The 19,897-nt window shown below is 49.7% G+C and overlaps 1 protein-coding gene across 1 annotated transcript in view; it reads left to right on the forward strand.

The window, feature by feature from the left end:
* Positions 1–19,674, forward strand: part of LOC140398700 (cyclin-dependent kinase 12-like) — a 75,254-nt gene extending 55,580 nt beyond the window's left edge. Inside the window, exons 9-13 of the mRNA XM_072487704.1 lie at positions 4,319–4,435; positions 8,141–8,272; positions 12,038–12,240; positions 14,345–14,890; positions 17,642–19,674. Coding sequence (XP_072343805.1) covers positions 4,319–4,435; positions 8,141–8,272; positions 12,038–12,240; positions 14,345–14,890; positions 17,642–18,396 — 1,753 coding nt within the window. The 3' untranslated portion in view covers positions 18,397–19,674. The remainder of the gene's footprint in view (positions 1–4,318; positions 4,436–8,140; positions 8,273–12,037; positions 12,241–14,344; positions 14,891–17,641) is intronic.
* Positions 19,675–19,897: the final 223 nt, after the last annotated feature.

Genomic DNA, 19,897 nt, shown 5'->3' on the forward strand with positions numbered 1-19,897 from the left:
GTGGGTTTTTAGGGCAGCACGGTAGCACAAGTGGATAGCACTGAGGCTTCACAGCGCCAGGGTCCCAGGTTCGATCCCCGCTGGGTCACTGTCTGTGCGGAGTCTGCACGTTCTCCCCGTGTGTGCGTGGGTTTCCTCCGGGTGCTCCGGTTTCCTCCCACAGTCCAAAGATGTGCAGGTTAGGTGGATTGGCCATGATAAATTGCCCTTAGTGGAGGGGTTAGGAGGGGTTATTGGGTTACGGGGATAGGGTGGAAGTGAGGGCTTAAGTGGATCGGTGCAGATTCGATGGGCCGAATGGCCTCCTTCTGCACTGTCTGTTCTATGCTCTATGTTCTAATCGGCAATGATTCATCATGGTCATCATTGGACTTTTAATTGCTGATTTTTATTGAATTCAAATTTCACCATCTACCATCCTGGTTTGGAAGCCGGATCCCCAGAGCATTACTCTGGGTCTGTGGATTTCTAGTCCAGGGACAACACCACTACGCCACTGCCTCCCCTTATTACCGATCAACGTCTTTCAACATCTTCAGAATCGGCCACATGGTGCTAAAGGAGGTGACCCAAACACCCATGAGCTTGGGACAGGACCAGAACATGTGCGTGTGATTAGCCGGACCTCCCTTACAACAGACTCACCCCAATACAGAACAATAAACTACAAAGAACCACAAAAAAAACATAATACTGAAACATCCCCAAATATCCTATCCTATCAACACCCTTTGACGCCCCATTTAAGGGCAGCACAGTGGTTAGCACTGCTGCCTCACAGCGCTGAGAACCTGGGTCACTCTCCGTGTGGAGTTTGCACGTTCTCCCCATGCCTGCGTGGGTCTCAGCCCCGCAACCCAAAGATGTGCAGGCTAGGTGGACTGGCCGTGCAAAATTGCTCCTTGGGGGGAAAAAAAGAATTGGGTACTCTAAATTTAAAAAGAAAGAAAGAAAAGTCCCATTTAAACCCTTTCAATTAAGTCCAAGTCCTTTATCCGTGACCCATGCCGCCCAAAGGATTGGCCATGCTAAATTGCCCTTAGCATCCAAAAAGATTAGGTGGGGATTACTTGGGGATGGGGTGGACGTGTAGGCTTTTGCAGGGTGCTCTTTCCTTGTGCCAGTGTAGACTCGATGGGCCAAATGGCCTTGTCCTGCACTGTAAATTCTATGATTCTATGAAAAGCCGCTGCCTCCTCTGATGTCAGGACCCTTCTGGAAGCTGCGAAAATGAACTATTGCCGCTCATGGTGGCTCATTCGCCCCAGGCCTCTGCCGGAATGTCCAGTGGGCCCAGTCCAGCTCAGGAGCGGACATCTGTTCATCTCTCCCCCCTCCCCCCAACAACTTTGCAAACAACTGGGAGAAGTACCCGGTTGGCCTCGGGGCCCTCCACCCCCTCGTGAAACCACGCTCCTGAGGTTCTGTCTCCTCGACATGTTCTCCAGGTCCTCGACCTTTGCCCTCAGGGCCGTACTCCTCTTCTCCACCATCAGCATCACGGCTTCCAGCGAGGCAATATGGACGCTATGACCCGACATAATCCCTTCCACTCCATTCAGCAACTTTCCATGCTCTTTCATGGCCTCCGGAGTCTTTCCCAGCTTCTCTCTTATCGGCCAAGTGCCGCCTAAATAGAATATTTAAGGGATTCCGTCCTCTCCCTTCCTTGCCTCTCAAAGTGTTTGCCAAATTGGTTTCGAATTGGAATGCCATTACGCCAGTCAGCGTTTCCACTGTGATAGGAGCGGCCCCACCCGCCGAGGTCGCCTCCACCATCTTTCCGCCCAATGAACTTCGCAATCTCGCTGGCTCCGTCGAAGGGCTACCATTTGTACCCTTCTTTCCAACAGTATTTTTCCTGGCTTTCGATACCCTTTCATCAAATACAATTTGATGGGTCTGGTTTGTCTCAAATTCCCCGAGAACCAGGTAAAAAAGGCAAAAAAACAAGGACCTCGGCGGGAGCTAATGTATGTGCGACATGCCGCCAACGGAAGTCTGCCCCTTGCAATAGTTATGGGTTTGGCTACCTCACTTGAGGAAAAGGGGGTGATCTTCCTCTTAGACACATTATTAGCATGTTGCTTTCCAATCGTACGCACTGCATATTTCACTACAGTTCTTGTTATAAATAAACTAATTGTGTTTACATTTACAAACCTGATGACTGTAATTATTGGGCAGCGAAGGGCCAGAGACTTTGGGTATTTTTATAAGAATTATTGGTTAATGCAGTTGTGTTGTGACTCAGGGGCACGTGGGGCTGGAATTGACCGGGGACTTGCACAGGGTGTAATAACACTATACTTGTAAACTTTCTCACAAAGCAGCCTACGATGAGTGTAATTTTGCGATTCTTTGGGAGTTCAAGCGCGTGACACTTGCATGCCAACAGTTGAACCATTAGTGGTTGACGTCCTAACGACATCAAGTCGGGGCTTGATTTGCCCACGAGACATTGGTCACTTCCCCAGCATCAATGAAATATTGAAAGATTTCAGGTTGCTCAGGATTGGGGGGACTCCACAGCTACAACATCTCTAGTTTGGTGGGGAGAGTGAAAGCTGATCAGGCAAGGTGGGATGGTCTCCCTCTGTCACTGGCGGGTCGGGTACAGGCGGTTAAAATGAATATGTTGCCGCGATTCCTGTTTATTTTCCAATGCCTGCCGATTTTCCTGCCAAAGGCACTTTTAGAGAGATTGAGGGATGATTGCCTCATTCATATGGGGAGGGAAGGTGGCCAGAGTTAGAAAGGTGCTACTACAGCGAGGAAGTTAGGCAGGGGGTTTGGGTCTTCCGAACCTGATGTATTATTACTGGGCGGCGAATGTGGAGAAGGTACGGAGCTGGGTCAGAGGGGTTGACTCCCAGTGGGTCAGAATGGAGGAGAGTTTGTGCAGGGGGTCGGGATAGAAAGCACTAGCAACAGCGCCGCTCCCGATAACCCCGGGGAGATACTCAGGGAGATCGGTAATAATAGCGTTGTTGAGAATTTGGAGGCAGTTTCGACAGCACTTCGGGTTGGGGGCAGGGTCAAGGGAAATGCCCATTCGGGGGAACCATAGATTTGAGCCAGGGAAGTGGGATGGAAATTTTCGGAGATGGGAGGGAAAGGGAATTAAGACACACAGATCTGTTTCTTGGGGGTCGGTTTGCAGGATTGAAGGAGCTGGGAGCGAAGTGTGGGCTGGAACAGAGGGAAATATTTAGATACATGCAGGTTTGAGACTTTGCCAGAAAGGAGATGCAGAGCTTCCCAGTAGAGCCGGCTTCCACACTGCTGGAGGAGGTGCTGACAACAGGGGGACTGGAGAAGGGGGTAGTGTCGTTGGTTTACGGGGCTATTTTGGAAGAGGAGAAGGCACCGCTGGAAGAGATCAAGGCAAAGTGGGAGGAAGTGTTGGGAGAGGGTATGGAGGAGGGGTTCTGGTGTGAGGTGAGGTTCTGGAGGGTGAACGCCTCCACCTCGTGTGTGAGTTTGGGGCTGATATAGCTGAAGGTGACATATAGAGCGCACCTTACGAGGGCGAGGATGAGCCGGCTCTTTGAGGAGGTAGAAGATGTATGTGAACATTGCGGGGGGGGGGGGGGGGGGGGCACGGCGGCTCCCGCAAACCACGTTCATATGTTTTGGTCCTGTCCAAAGCTGGAGGATTACTGGAAGGAGGTTTTTAGGGTAATCTCTAAAGTGGTGCACATGAAACTGGACCCGGGCCCTCGGGAGGCCATATTCGGGGTGTCGGACCAGCCGGAGTTGGAAACGGGTGTGGAGGCAGATGCTGTAGCCCTCGCCTCGTTGATCGCCCGAAGACGGATCCTGATAGGTTGAAAAGCAACCTCTCCACCCTGTGCCCTGGCGTGGCGGGGGACCTGTTGGAATTCTTGACTCTTGAGAAGGTCAAATTTGAACTGAGGGGAAGGATGGAGGGGTTCTACAATTCAGGGGCATTATTCATTATGCACTTTCGAGAATTGGATCACATCGAACATTAGGGGGGGAGGGGCTGGGAGGGTTGTGGGGAGGGGGACTGTGTGTGTTAATGGTGACTATGGGTGATTCCTGATTCCTTTATGTCATTTATTTATGTTGACATGCGGGCTAATTCTGGGGTTTGGTGGGAGGATGGGATCGTTGTTATTGATATGGGGATTGACATTGTATTATTGTTTATTGTTGGGTGTAAATTTGGGAGAAAATGTGAAAAAGGAGGAGAATAAAAATCTAAAACAAAAAAATATTGAAAGATTTGTGAAAGGTTTCGGCGAGGTTTCTGGTTGGAAATGACTTTTGTTCTGTGCTTTTGTTTCTTCAGTCGATTATGTGGCAGCCCTTGTCCTGCTGCATGGCCTGATGTCATTAAGCTGCCGTATTTTCACACGATGAAACCGAAGAAGCAATATCGGAGACGCCTCCGTGAAGAGTTTGCATTGTAAGCTTCAAAAACCGTCAGTGCGACAGCAGCAGTTCAGTGTAGTGGATGTTAAGCCAGTACTTGGGAGTATCTGATGGGACAGTTTAGAGTGAACTTTACTCTGTGTCTAACCCTGTGCTGTACCTGTCCTGGGAGTGTTTGATGGGGACAGTGTAGAGGGAGCTTTACTCTGTATCTCACCCCGTGCTGTACCTGTCCTGGGAGTGTTTGATGGGGACAGTGTAGAGGGAGCTTTACTCTGTATCTAACCCCGCGCTGTACCTGTCCTGGGAGTGTTTGATGGGGACAGTGTAGAGGGAGCTTTACTCTGTATCTAACCCCGCGCTGTACCTGTCCTGGGAGTGTTTGATGGAGACAGTGTAGAGGGAGCTTTACTCTGTATCTAACCCCGCGCTGTACCTGTCCTGGGAGTGTTTGATGGAGACAGTGTAGAGGGAGCTTTACTCTGTATCTAACCCCGTGCTGTACCTGTCCTGGGAGTGTTTGATGGGGACAGTGCAGAGGGAGCTTTACTCTGTATCTAACCCCGTGCTGTACCTGTCCTGGAAGTGTTTGATGGGGACAGTGTAGAGGGAGCTTTACTGTGTATCTAACCCCGTGCTGTACCTGTCCCAGGTATGAGTAGAAGGTTGGCAGCTGAGCTATTTGAAATGCTATGATGTCACCCTGATGAGCCAGAGGTGTGAACTACAAGGATGACTTCAGCAATAATTAGAATTGTCATTGGAATAACAGGGAATACATTTAAGCAGCTTTACTGCGCAGTATGACAAATGTTAATTTTAAAATTCAGAATATTGCCTCATTTTCCTTGACGAGCGTGTCCGCTGGCCTTGACCAGAGTGTCCGCTGGCCTTGACCAGAGTGTCCGCTGGCCTTGACCAGAGTGTCCGCTGGCCTTGACCAGAGTGTCCGCTGGCCTTGACCAGAGTGTCCGCTGGCCTTGACCAGAGTGTCCGCTGGCCTTTACCAGAGTGTCCGCTGGCCTTGACCAGAGTGTCCGCTGGCCTTGACCAGAGTGTCCGCTGGCCTTGACCAGAGTGTCCGCTGGCCTTGACCAGAGTGTCCGCTGGCCTTGACCAGAGTGTCCGCTGGCCTTGACCAGAGTGTCCGCTGGCCTTGACCAGAGTGTCCGCTGGCCTTGACCAGAGTGTCCGCTGGCCTTGACCAGAGTGTCCGCTGGCCTTGACCAGAGTGTCCGCTGGCCTTGACCAGAGTGTCCGCTGGCCTTGACCAGAGTGTCCGCTGGCCTTGACCAGAGTGTCCGCTGGCCTTGACCAGAGTGTCCGCTGGCCTTGACCAGAGTGTCCGCTGGCCTTGACCAGAGTGTCCGCTGGCCTTGACCAGAGTGTCCGCTGGCCTTGACCAGAGTGTCCGCTGGCCTTGACCAGAGTGTCCGCTGGCCTTGACCAGAGTGTCCGCTGGCCTTGACCAGAGTGTCCGCTGGCCTTGACCAGAGTGTCCGCTGGCCTTGACCAGAGTGTCCGCTGGCCTTGACCAGAGTGTCCGCTGGCCTTGACCAGAGTGTCCGCTGGCCTTGACCAGAGTGTCCGCTGGCCTTGACCAGAGTGTCCGCTGGCCTTGACCAGAGTGTCCGCTGGCCTTGACCAGAGTGTCCGCTGGCCTTGACCAGAGTGTCCGCTGGCCTTGACCAGAGTGTCCGCTGGCCTTGACCAGAGTGTCCGCTGGCCTTGACCAGAGTGTCCGCTGGCCTTGACCAGAGTGTCCGCTGGCCTTGACCAGAGTGTCCGCTGGCCTTGACCAGAGTGTCCGCTGGCCTTGACCAGAGTGTCCGCTGGCCTTGACCAGAGTGTCCGCTGGCCTTGACCAGAGTGTCCGCTGGCCTTGACCAGAGTGTCCGCTGGCCTTGACCAGAGTGTCCGCTGGCCTTGACCAGAGTGTCCGCTGGCCTTGACCAGCGTGTCCGCTGGCCTTGACCAGCGTGTCCGCTGGCCTTGACCAGCGTGTCCGCTGGCCTTGACCAGCGTGTCCGCTGGCCTTGACCAGCGTGTCCGCTGGCCTTGACCAGCGTGTCCGCTGGCCTTGACCAGCGTGTCCGCTGGCCTTGACCAGCGTGTCCGCTGGCCTTGACCAGCGTGTCCGCTGGCCTTGACCAGCGTGTCCGCTGGCCTTGACCAGCGTGTCCGCTGGCCTTGACCAGCGTGTCCGCTGGCCTTGACCAGCGTGTCCGCTGGCCTTGACCAGCGTGTCCGCTGGCCTTGACCAGCGTGTCCGCTGGCCTTGACCAGCGTGTCCGCTGGCCTTGACCAGCGTGTCCGCTGGCCTTGACCAGCGTGTCCGCTGGCCTTGACCAGCGTGTCCGCTGGCCTTGACCAGCGTGTCCGCTGGCCTTGACCAGCGTGTCCGCTGGCCTTGACCAGCGTGTCCGCTGGCCTTGACCAGCGTGTCCGCTGGCCTTGACCAGCGTGTCCGCTGGCCTTGACCAGAGAGTCCGCTGGCCTTGACCAGAGAGTCCGCTGGTGCTTGGAGTTTGTCTTTGAGCATAGAAGCAGGAGGAGGCCATTTGGCCCTTCGAACCTGCTCCGCCATTCATTATGATCATGACTGATCATCAAGTTCAATACCCTGATCCCGCCACCCCCCCATATCCCTTGACCCTTTAGCCCCGAGAGCTGTATCTAATTCATTCTTGAAATTACACAATGTTTTCGCCTCAGCTACTTTAGTAGTGAATTCCACAGATTCACCACTCTGGGTGAAGAAATTTCTCCTCACCTAAAAGGTTTACCCCTTATCCTCAAACTATGACCCCTAGTTCTGGACTCCCCACCATCGGGAACATTCTTTCTGAATCAACCCTGTCTAATCCTGTTAGAATTTTAGAAGTTTCTATGAGATCTGCTGTCACTCTTCTAAACTCCAATGATTATAATCCCAGCATGGTAGCGTTGTGGATAGCACAATTGCTTCACAGCTCCAGGGTCCCAGGTTCGATTCCGGCTTGGGTCACTGTCTGTGCGGAGTCTGCACATCCTCCCCATGTGTGCGTGGGTTTCCTCCGGGCGCTCCGGTTTCCTCCCACAGTCCAAAGATGTGCAGGTTAGGTATATTGGCCATGATAAATTGCCCTTAGTGTCCAAAATTGCCCTTCGTGTTGGGTGGAGTTACTGGGTTATGGGGATAAGATGGAGGTGTTGACTTTGGGTAGGGTGCTCTTTCGAAGAGTCGGTGCAGACTCGATGGGCCGAATGGCTTCCTTCTGCACCGTAAATTCTATAACCAACTTAGTCTCTCCTCATACGTCAGTCCCGCCATCCCAGGAATCAGTCTGGTAAACCTCCGCTGCACTCCCTCCATAGCAAGAACATCCTTCCTCAGATAAGAACATTGGCTGGTTTTATTTATGTGATAGCAGATGTTTGATATGGTTTATCAGTTGCTGATCAGTGCAAGCACAGCATGAATCTTTTTTATGCTTTTCTCTGCATTTATTAACTTTAGGTTTTTAAGCCATGTGCTCGTGAGACTTTGATATGGACCCAGTATCCCTGTTTTAAAAAAATAATCTTTATTGTTGTCACAAGTAAGCTTACATTAACACTGCAATGAAGTTACTGTGAAAATCCCCTAGTCACCACATTCCGGCGCCTGTTCGGGTACACGGAGGGAGAATTCAGATATGGAGTTGAACTGTTGGGCTGTTTCTCAATATAAGGATGTGGATATTTGTTCTTTCTGCAGCATTCCACTCCCTGCTCTGGACCTACTTGATCACATGCTGACCCTTGACCCCAGCAAACGCTGTAGTGCTGAGCAGACCCTGCAGAGTGATTTCCTGAAGAATGTAGATCCCACAAAAATGCCTCCTCCTGAGTGAGTATCAGCACCAACACCTATTCTGCATTTCTTACACTTAACAAGCCCCATTATTTTATGTTACTTTCTCCTTGAGTTTTTCCATTGTGTTGATTTTCTCACCTTATTCTCCCTCTTAAAATGTTTAATCTCATTTCTCAACGTTAAGTGAACCTTCCACAGTTCCAGTGTTCTGGGTCAGTGCTTCCCAAATATTTTTCAATACAACCCCATTTTAACATTTGAAAAATTAACGCGATCCAGATGTCAACAAAAACAAACCATCAATAAAGCAACATGATAGCATTCCATATAGAATTATTAGAATATGCTTATTATACATCAACTTATAACACATTATATAAACTGAAAATCAAGGCAGCACGGTGGCACAGTGGTTAGCACTGCTGCCTCGCGGCGCCGAGGTCCCAGGTTCGATCCCGGCTCTGGGTCGCTGTCCGTGTGGAGTTTGCACATTCTCCCCGTGTCTGTGTGGGTCTCACCCCCACAACCCAAAGATGTGCAGGGTAGGTGGATTGAACACGCTAAATTGCCCCTTAATTGGAAAAAAATGAATTGGGTACTCTAAATTTAAAGACAAACATGAAAATCTGACAAATTCCAGGACCTCGGTGACCAGTCGCTAGATCTGCATCAGTTTCAGTCATCACCACTCTCCGGCGGACGTAGTTGGGACAAATCTCCGAAGCAATTCAATAGACCCGTAGTTTGATCATCATAGCATTGCCTGATCAGAGCTGCCACAGCCAATCCGTGTCCAACACTACAGTTTGTCTTGTGATTACTCACTGCTGGGACAAAACGAGAGGGCAGAAGACAAACCTGATTTCATTTCTCTGAACCCAATTGGGGTTGTGAGCCACAGTTTGGGAGCTGCAGTCCTGAGCAGCCCGACTGAACTCACTTACAATCCTCGTCACAATTAACCAATGTCCCTATTTATCTGTTCTCTGTCAATGTTAGAAAACATAGTTGCTAATTTGAGCAGAAACAATCTGTTAAACAGAATTGAGATAAAATACCTGTTAACACAGTTTGATGGTGTTGGTTGAGGGATGAATTTTAGTCAGGATGTCGGAAGAACTGATCCTGAAATAGTCCGTACAGTCTTCTACATCCACTGAAACTGGCACAGGGCCTCAGCTCAAAACCTCATGATAAAATGACTATCCCAACAGTGCGGCACTCCCTCAGTACTGACCCTCTGACAGTACAGCACTGCCTCAGTACTGACCCTCTGACAGTGCAGCACTCCCTCAGTACTGACCCTCTGACAGTGCAGCACTCCCTCGGTACTGACCCTCTGACAGTGCAGCACTCCCTCAGTACTGACCCTCTGACAGTGCAGCACTCCCTCAGTACTGACCCTCTGACAGTGCGGCGCTCCCTCAGTACTGACCCTCTGACAGTGCAGCACTCCCTCAGTACTGACCCTGTGACAGTGCGGCACTCCCTCAGTACTGACCCTCTAACAGTGCAGCGCTCCCTCAGTACTGACCCTCTGACAGTGCGGCACTCCCTCAGTACTGACCCTCTGACAGTGCAGCGCTCCCTCAGCGCTGACCCTCTGACAGTGCGGCACTCCCTCAGCGCTGACCCTCTGACAGTGCAGCACTCCTTCAGTACTGACCCTCTGACAGTGCAGCACTACCTCAGTACTGACCCTCTGACAGTGCAGCACTCCCTCAGTACTGACCCTCTGACAGTGCGGCGCTCCCTCAGTACTGACCCTCTGACAGTGCAGCACTCCCTCAGTACTGACCCTCTGTCAGTGCAGCACTCCCTCAGTACTGACCCTGTGACAGTGCGGCACTCCCTCAGTACTGACCCTCTAACAGTGCAGCGCTCCCTCAGTACTGACCCTCTGACAGTGCGGCACTTCCTCAGTACTGACCCTCTGACAGTGCAGCGCTCCCTCAGCGCTGACCCTCTGACAGTGCGGCACTCCCTCAGCGCTGACCCTCTGACAGTGCAGCACTCCTTCAGTACTGACCCTCTGACAGTGCAGCACTACCTCAGTACTGACCCTCTGACAGTGCCGCACTCCCTCAGTACTGACCCTCTGACAGTGCACCACTCCCTCAATACTGACCCTCTGACAGTGCGGCACTCCCTCAGTACTGACCCTCTGACAGTGCAGCACTCCGTCAGTACTGATCCTCTGACAGTGCAACGCTTCCTTAGTACTGACCCTCTGACAGTGCGGCACTCCCTCAGTACTCACCCTCTGACAGTGCAGCACTCCCTCAGTACTGACCCTCTGACAGTGCGGCACTCCATCAGTACTATCCTCTGACAGTGCAGCACCCACTCAGTACTGACCCTCTGACAGTTCAGCGCTCCCTCAGTACTGACCCTCTGACAGTGCAGCGCTCCCTCAGTACTGACCCTCTGACAGTGCAGCACTCCCTCAGTACTGACCCTCTGACAGTGCAGCACTCCCTCAGTACTGACCCTCTGACTGTGCAGCACTCCCTCAGTACTGACCTCTGACAGTGCAGCACTCCCTCAGTACTGACCCTCTGACAGTGCGGCACTCCTTCAGTACTGATCCTCTGACAGTGCAGCACTCCCTCAGTACTGACTCTCTGACAGTGCGGCACTCCCTCAGTACTGACCTCTGACAGTGCAGCACTCCCTCAATACTGACCCTCTGACAGTGCAGCACTCCCTCAGTACTGACCCTCTGACAGTGCGGCACTCCTTCAGTACTGACCTCTGACAGTGCAGCACTCCCTCAGTACTGACCCTCTGACAGTGCAGCACTCCCTCAGTACTGACCGTCTGACAGTGCAGCACTCCCTCAGTACTGACTCTCTGACAGTGCGGCACTACCTCAGTACTGACCTCTGACAGTGCAGCACTCCCTCAGTACTGAACCTCTGACAGTGCAGCACTCCCTCAGTACTGACCCTCTGACAGTGCAGCACTCCCTCAGTACTGACCCTCTGACAGTGCAGCACTCCCTCAGTACTGACCTCTGACAGTGCAGCACTCCCTCAGTACTGACCCTCTGACAGTGCAGCACTCCCTCAGTACTGACCCTCTGACAGTGCAGCACTCCCTCAGTACTGACCCTCTGACAGTGCAGCACTCCCTCGGTACTGACTCTCTGACAGTGCAGCACTCCCTCAGTACTGACCCTCTGACAGTGCAGCACTCCCTCAGTACTGAACCTCTGACAGTGCAGCACTCCCTCAGTACTGACCCTCTGACAGTGCAGCACTCCCTCAGTACTGACCCTCTGACAGTGCAGCACTCCCTCAGTATTGACCCTCTGACAGTGCGGCACTCCCTCAGTACTGACCCTCTGACAGTGCGGCACTCCCTCAGTATTGACCCTCTGACAGTGCGGCACTCCCTCAGTACTGACCCTCTGACAGTGCGGCACTCCCTCAGTACTGACCCTCTGACAGTGCGGCACTCCCTCAGTACTGACCCTCTGACAGTGCGGCACTCCCTCAGTACTGACCCTCTGACAGTGCGGCACTTCCTCAGTACTGACCCTCTGACAGTGCAGCACTCCCTCAGTACTGACCCTCCAACAATGTAGCACTCCCTCAGGAATTTTGAGTGGTGTTGGTTCAACTTTTGGACAGATTTAGTGTTCTATTTGTCACTTTTATTCCATGTCTAATTGATTTAATCTGTCTGACTCTTGGAATTTACAATGTAACAAAAATAGAATATGCTTATTTACCTATTCAGATTTTTATCATCTGCAGTATTTTTTATGTGTGCTTTTTAAAAACCATTTTCCAGCCTTCCTCACTGGCAGGATTGCCATGAACTCTGGAGTAAAAAGCGTCGACGACAGAAGCAAGCAGGAATCATTGACGATCTACCTGTGCAAAAGACAGCTCGTAAAGAAACAGTGATCAGCACTGATGACAGTAGGAACAGCACACCACAGATTGCCCCATCAGGACAGAGTAAAACACAGAGCAGTACCACAGACGTGGGCGGTGAGTCCATCTCTGAATGAAAATGACCATTGCTGTTGATCAGCTGACTTGGAGAAAATATCCAGGGAATAGAGATTTCAACATCTGTATTTCAGGGACTGGGTGAATGAATTTTGAGAGGTTTTGGGATCAGTCAGATAGATAACTAACTACATCCATTTCTCCTAATACAAACCACACATCTCGTGTATGGACGCCTCACTTAGCAGCAGCACAGCTGTTTCTGCGTAGCAATTGGCAGGATTTTTCTGGAGCTTCTCCGTGTGTAACCATAGCTGATACCTGCTGCTTGCTTCATAGTGGTGAAGTTGGGTTAGTGGTGAAGTTGGGTTTAGCTTTGACAAAGAGTCATCGGACTCGAAACGTTCGCTCTTTTCTCTCCCTACAGATGCTGCCAGATCTGCTGAGATTTTCCAGCATTTTCTCTTTCGCTTGCTTCATAGTATCAGGACAGGCTGAGGTGGAGAGAGTTCAGTAACAAGAAAAGGACAGGCGCTTTTTACACCCTCTGGTTAATTGGAACAGTACACCAGATGAAAATTAGTACTAACTATGAAGTCATAAATTCTTCACTTTGAAATGATTTATTGCTAAATGAATTATTTTCTAACATTCTAAAATTCTAATGGAACTGTAGTTGCATCCCCTGAAGCTGTAGTGTTGCCGGACTTCTGTTGACAGTTACATAAACAATTTCCATCATAAATGTAGGCTTGGCAAATTGTGATGAAATATCTTGACAGGAAGTAAATGCAAACTGGGGTAGATAAAGGAGATACAATAGAGGTAATACATTTAGATTTCCAAAAGGCATTCAATAAAGTACCACAGGAGAAGCAAGGAGTCATGGGAGTTGGGGATAATATATGAACATGGGTGGGGGTTTGGAAAAGGACAGGAAGTAGAAAGTGGGGACAAACGGCACTTTCAAGTTGGCAGGCTGTAACTGGTGGAGTGCCGCGAGGATCAGTGCTGGGACCTTGGCTATTGGCAATCTATGTTAATGACTTGGAGATTACTAATGAACAAAACACCAAGTAATGTGTCCAAGATTACTGATGATGCAAACCTAGGTAGGAATGTAAGCTGTGAGCAAGACACCAAGAGGCTGCAAGGAGATCGAGACAGATTAAGTAAGTGGGAAACAAGGTCGTTTATGTTCTTATTTTCTTAAACAAGATTTTTAATATGCAGATAGAAGTATAAATAACCGAATCATTCTAATGCAGTAATGTGTTGGCAGGGCTTTAGCCCGTATTCTCATTTTTAAAAACACTTAACACAAGTAGGCCGACATTGACAGTGCAATGAAATTACTGTGAAAATCCCCCAGTCACCACATTCCGGCGCCTGTTCGGGTACACACAGGGAGAATTCAGAATGTCTAATTTACCTAACAGCACGTCTTTCGGGACTTGACGGAGGAAACCGGAGCACCCGGAGGAAACCCACGCAGACACGGGGAGAACGTGCAGACTCCGCACAGTGAGCCAAGCCGGGAATCGAAGCTGTGAAGCAACAGTGCTAATCACTGTGCTACCATTGCGCCTGTATACATCTGTATTTAAGTAACATTCAATAAACAAGAAGACAAGCATTCACTTTAAAAAAAATAGATTTAAAGTCCCCAATTCTTTTTTTTTCTAATTAAGAGGCAATTTAGCGTGGCCAGTCCACCTACCCTGCACATTTTCGGGTTGTGGGGGTGAAACCCATGCAGACATGGGGAGAATGTGCAAACTCCACATGAACAGTGATCTGGGGCCAGGATCGAACAAGGGTCCGTGGGGCTGTGAGGCAGCAGTGCTAACCACTGTGTCACCCTGAAGTAAAGCATTCACAATGATCAAAAAATGCTCTCTCACATTGCCTTACCAGATAACACACAAAGGTTAACGTTCATAAACCATGTCAAATGCATATTGAGATCACGACCCATTGACTGTCCTCATCACTCATTTATTAATTACTCATTTAAAATGTGGTGTGTTGCTGAGCAGAATGCATCTTATTTTAAATATGTTTGAAGTGATTGTAGCCTGAGGAATGTAACCTGTGGCAGAGTGATTGGTGAGAGTTTTGAATCTTACTTTGTTTTATATAGGCATCAGAGACGCAGCACAACAACTTAACCAGAATGAGTTAGCAGTGCTGCTCAACCTGCTACAGACACAGACCAACCTCAGTCTCACCCAGTTGGCACAAGCATTGAATGTCAGTACTAACCCAGAGACACAACAGCAGTGGAATGTCCTTAGCCAATCACTCGTGGCTCTGGCTGAAGCCACCAGTCAACAGCAGGATGCTCAGCCCCCCACAGAGACTCAACGTACACCCCCCCCTGCACCATCCATCCAGCCTGCTCCAACAGCAACACCGCTCCCATCTGCTGCCACACCCCCAACACCAATGCCAGCTCCTCTTCCGCAGGCTGTGGCTACCCTGCCGCAGGCGCCACCCACGCAGTCATCTCAGTCCATATCTCAGGCGGCTGACACCCAGACCGACACACAGAACTTGTTGACCGTTTTACTGAGTCAGCTGATTAAATCTCAGGAACCCACTACAGTGCCTGAAGAAAGTAATGGCATCAAAGCGAGTGATGGGCCGCAGCAGCTTCCGCCTGCCGTTACCACTACTGACTCCACAGGTAACCGTACCACTTTCATCAAGTGTATATCGTCCTTCTGCTACTTACATAAAATTGCACAGCCCGCCTTTCCCCGCTGGTGAATCCTGTTAGCCAAGTGGACGGACAAGTGGCAGATACAGTTTATAACAGAGAAGTGTGAAGTGATTGATATTGGTAGGAAGAGCACAAAGAGACAATATAAACTAAAAGGGAGATTTCAAAATGGAGTGCAGTAGCAGAGGGATCTGGATATATAGATGTACAAATTGTTGAGTGTGGCATATCCTGTTGAGAGAGCAGTTAACACAGCTTCATTAATAAGGACATAGTCTACCAAAGCAAATAAGTTATGTTAAACTTATGGAGAATACTGGTTTGGCCTCAACTAGAGTTCACGGTGCCACACTTCCTGATGGATGTGGAAGCATCACAGATTTCAAAGAGAAAGTGCAGAAACAATTCACAGCAATAACGTCAGCCACGTGGATAGGTTGGAGAAGTTAAGAGCTGGTTTCCTTGAAGAAAAGAAGGCTGAGAGAAGGTTTGATTATCACCAGGGTTCTGGACAGAGTAGATAAGGAGGAACTGCTCCATTGGTGGAACAGTCATGAACCAGAGGCATAGATTTAAGATAATTGGAAAAGAACCAATGGTGACATGAAGAAAATCTTTTTAAGTCACTGTTTAAAATGTGGGATGTACTGCACAGGAATGTGGTAGGGCCAGGTTCAATTGAGACCAATTGGTAATTGAATTGTTATTTGAAAATGAATGTGAAGGGTTATGGATTGAGAGTGGGTAATGGCACGAGGTGAATTACTCATTCTGCATGCCAGCACGGACATGTATGGCCAAATGGCCTCCTGTACTGTAACATTTCTATGGTTGCTAGCAGACTTTACGTTCACTGGTGAACAGTCAAATCTATAAACCTATTTAACAGTTGGATGTTTCCCTCTGTAAACATTGAGATATCCTGCACCCTTTACTAACACATGACTTATCTCAGGTTTGTCACATCTCCTCATCAAGGCTTTAATATCCTTAAAGTTTGAAAGCTGCTGCTGCGGTTTGCAGATAGCTCCACCAAATATCAGTTTAACAATGCCCAGGTTCAGTGGTAAAAGGGTTGTGGGGGTTGCAGTGTATTTGAGATGGAAGAGTTGAATGTTCTGTTTCGGTGGGGCTGTACTCTGTTACCTGACCTGAGCCAGAGTGGAAAAGAGATTCTCCAGCAGGCTCCAGGGGATCAGGTTTAATGAAGTTAAACATGCATCGAGTTTTGTACATGGAAACAGGAAGTTCATTCCAATAGGTCCACTTCACGAACAGTACCCTAATCCCCACCCTGTTCCAATACACTCTCCTTTGTCATTCATTTTGCCACCTATCTAACCGACTCTTCAATGTTGACATAGTCACCTCAGTCGCTCCAATAACATATTTCAGTCTCACAACCCTCTGAGTACGAAGGTTTCTATTTTGCCCTCAATAGCCTCATTCTATACGCTGAATTAATGAAACAACCTGGGCGGGATTCTCCAATATTGGGGTTATGTCCCCACTCCAGCGTCAAAACGCGGGCGTTTCACTGGACTTTCTTGAAGAAAGAAGTGATTCTCCTACCTGCAGGGGGCTAGCAGGACCCCGGAGTACTCCCGCAGCTCTGCCTGCCGATACGGGTCCCTGCGCTTCCGGTTGGAAGTCCACGCTAACGGCGGCCGCCCCGCGCGACATGGTGGACTCACAACGCGGAGCGGCCCCGAAAATATAGCCCCCCACCCCCCCCAAGAACATGCGCGCCTGCGGATCGGTGGTCCCCGATCACTAGCCTGGCCGTCCCTGAGGCCTCTTCCCCCCCCCCCCCCCCCCCCCGGTGAAGGATTCCCCCGACTGAGTCCGCAGCTGCCGCCGACTGTTCCTGACAGGCAAGACGTGGTTAGAACCACACCGTCGGGAACTTGACCAGTCTGTCAATGGCCCCCTACCCACGCCATGTAGACTGCGCGCGATTCGCGCCGATTCACGGGAGTGGCGTCGCGTCTGTTCTCGGCGTCACCGCCCATTTTCCTCCTCCGTGCCGACCACAATTTCGGCACAGAGGCTTGGCAAATCCCGCCCCATGTGTCTCATTCTGTCGTCATTTGAAATACATCTATCAAATCACGCCCTCATTTCCTTTATTCTAATTAAACCAGTCCCAATTTTTCAAGTCTTTCTTCATATTTGTATTTCCTCATCCCTCTTGTATCTGCACTTCTCCGTCTTTCCACTGACCCCCCTATAGTGTGGACCCAAAACTCGTCTTCCTGAGGTTATATAAATTCTCCATTAAACCTCCACTTCTAGATGTTATTGCTCTTGCCATGACAAAGTTTCCAATTTTTTTTATGACCTTATCCACTTGCAATGCTGTTTTTAATGTTCTGTGAACTGGAACCCCTGAATCACTCTTCCTAGTCAGTATAATTCTGACCTGTACTGTTTTACCAGAAATGTTCAATCTCACATTTACTGGCACTGAATTCGATCTCCAGTGCCCATTACATCTTTCAATGCCCCTTTGCTCTGAAATTGAGCAAGTCAGGAAAGGCTTTGGCTCGGCTGTGAGAGGTCGTGCAGTAGAGCAGCCCGTCATTGCCCGCGGGTCAGCTGTGAATGGTGGGCATTGGTTTAAGGATGGGGTGACCATGGAAGTAAATCACGATGGAACAGGCCAGTGGAGAACAGTAATGTGGCAATAACCAGTATCTTGTATTTTCTGTCTAGATGGTGCTGCTGTCACTAAACTGGAGATAAAGGTTCCTGGGCCGCCTCCTGCACTCAGTCAAACTCGAATTCTTCCTCCAGACCAGCGACCACCAGAGCCCCCTGGCCCCCCGCCCACCTTGGGTGATACAGATTGTCGAATTAACCTGGGAGTGAGCCCTTCAACCAAGGACCCGAACGCAGGAGTGAAAGCTGCTTTGCTGCAGTTGCTTAATAAAGAGGATTCACAGGAGAACGACAGACATGGTCGAGTGCCAGAGTTTGACAGCTCACATTTAACAAACAGCTATGGTACAGACGGGTTCAGGAATAATGTCAGTACGAGTGAAAGGAGAGACTCTGAGATTACAGGGCACACGTTATTGGACAGCCCATCTGCCGTGTGTGCCAGCACCTCCCAACAACTGACCCAATCCAGGACATTGTCCAGCTCAATGAGTGAGTTTGAAGAGTCCAATTCATACCAGGACATGGGTGCGATGCAGTTTACAGCAGATCAGGATCACCGGTTTAACTTTACCAGAGTTACTTTACCAGCTTTGGTAACTGGTGCAGAGGGTAGCAATAGCACAACCATGCCTGCAGATGGCAAACCACCGAACTATAGCTACAGTAGCCCAATGCCAGGAAATGCTGTGCCCAGCAGCACCATAACTGGGCTGAGCTGGAATGCACCAACACGGGGCTCAGGGTATAACAGGGCACATGGCAGAATACCAAGTAGAGGTGGCAGAGGGAGGGGTGTACCATACTAACCCTGGGTCTCACCTTTAGTGCTGTTTTACTATCATGTCCTTGAAGAGAAGCGACTGTGATCACCTTTGACAGGGTTGAAGAAATCCACACCCCCCATATCCATTCCTGACAAGGCAGGGTCTGGCCAAGGGGCATCATTTGGCTTCAAGCAGCCATCTGCAGTGTGTGAACTAGAGGCCCTTTATCAAAGGGTGAGGAATCTTTCACTGTAAAATTACACTGTTGGGGAGATTTCCCCATGATCTACATAATCAATTTGCAAACATTGAAGTCCTTGAAGACTATGGGACAATATTGAAATGAAATTATATGAGGGAGCAATTCTCTAACCGTGTTGGCATGTCAAGATGCAACAATACGGGTTGTGGGAAGTCTGTGGAATTGCAGTGGGCTTGAAGTAAAGCCCAAAATATAATATGTAGAGTAATCCCTAAAATGGAAAGATTATCAACAAGCCTGCTGTCGGAGAAATACACTGGAATCTGCTTGGCAGGCTGGCTTGTGTCATCCCTTTATTATAAAGGTGTCAAACCCCGGACCATTCCCCCTTCCTCATTTCTCTGTACCTGAGCCTCAGTGGAAGCCACTTTATGTTGTGTTATTTTCTAAGTTACAAGCATCTCAGCAAAGCTGCAATTAAACCTGAACAATGTTCTCACCTGGCTTTAGGTGTGAATTCCTTTACCTGGGAGTGGGTTCTGTCAGTGAGCCGAATATCACTGCATCTCCTCAATGTCACTCAGCGCTGCTTCCCTTCTTTCCCATTGACCCCTGACCCCCTCATGGACCCAGCTTGTCATTCCATCTATCCCATCATTGATCCATGTTTTTTCCTCAGTTTATTCACTTTTTTTTAATGTTCTACCACTTCACATTCTGCGAAATTGCCACATAATCCTAAATGTTGTGATAAGAATTGCCTTGCATTTCCAATCTCTTAATGCTTTCAAGCTGTGGGTTTTGTGTTGGACCATCTCTTGTGTGACTTGAATTGCATGAGCTCCCATACCCCCCAACCACCGCCTCCCCTTGGGAGCCTCTGCGCATAATGTCACTGTGCCAGTGGCAGAGATGGGGAATCTACGGGGGTCTGCAGAGATCTGATGTGGCATTTCAGTGCAGTGGCCTCGACTGTAACATCATCTGTCTGGGTGGGCTCCACATCAAGGCACGGTTTAGTTGCTATAGTAACAAATTATTGTTCTGAGGATAAGGTTACTGAATTTTTTTTTCAGCTTTTAGTAAATTTTACTTTAATAAAAAAAATAATAAATGCAGCTGCTGACTGATTCTGTTGGAGTTCCTGTTGTGTGATTCTCCTGTCCCAAAGAGCAAGATCGGAGGACTATGCAAGGTTCTGTCCCAATTCCTAAATCTCCAACAGCACAGGTCGGTGAAAGAATCGAGTGAAGATCTCCTGGCATTGCCAAATCTCAGACCAGAGCCAGACCCGCAAACCCATCGCTCCCTTTATCGGACTCGGAATCACCATCCCCAGCA

The sequence above is a fragment of the Scyliorhinus torazame genome, chromosome 21, assembly GCF_047496885.1.
Source record: "Scyliorhinus torazame isolate Kashiwa2021f chromosome 21, sScyTor2.1, whole genome shotgun sequence".
Classification (NCBI taxonomy): Eukaryota; Metazoa; Chordata; class Chondrichthyes; order Carcharhiniformes; family Scyliorhinidae; genus Scyliorhinus; species Scyliorhinus torazame.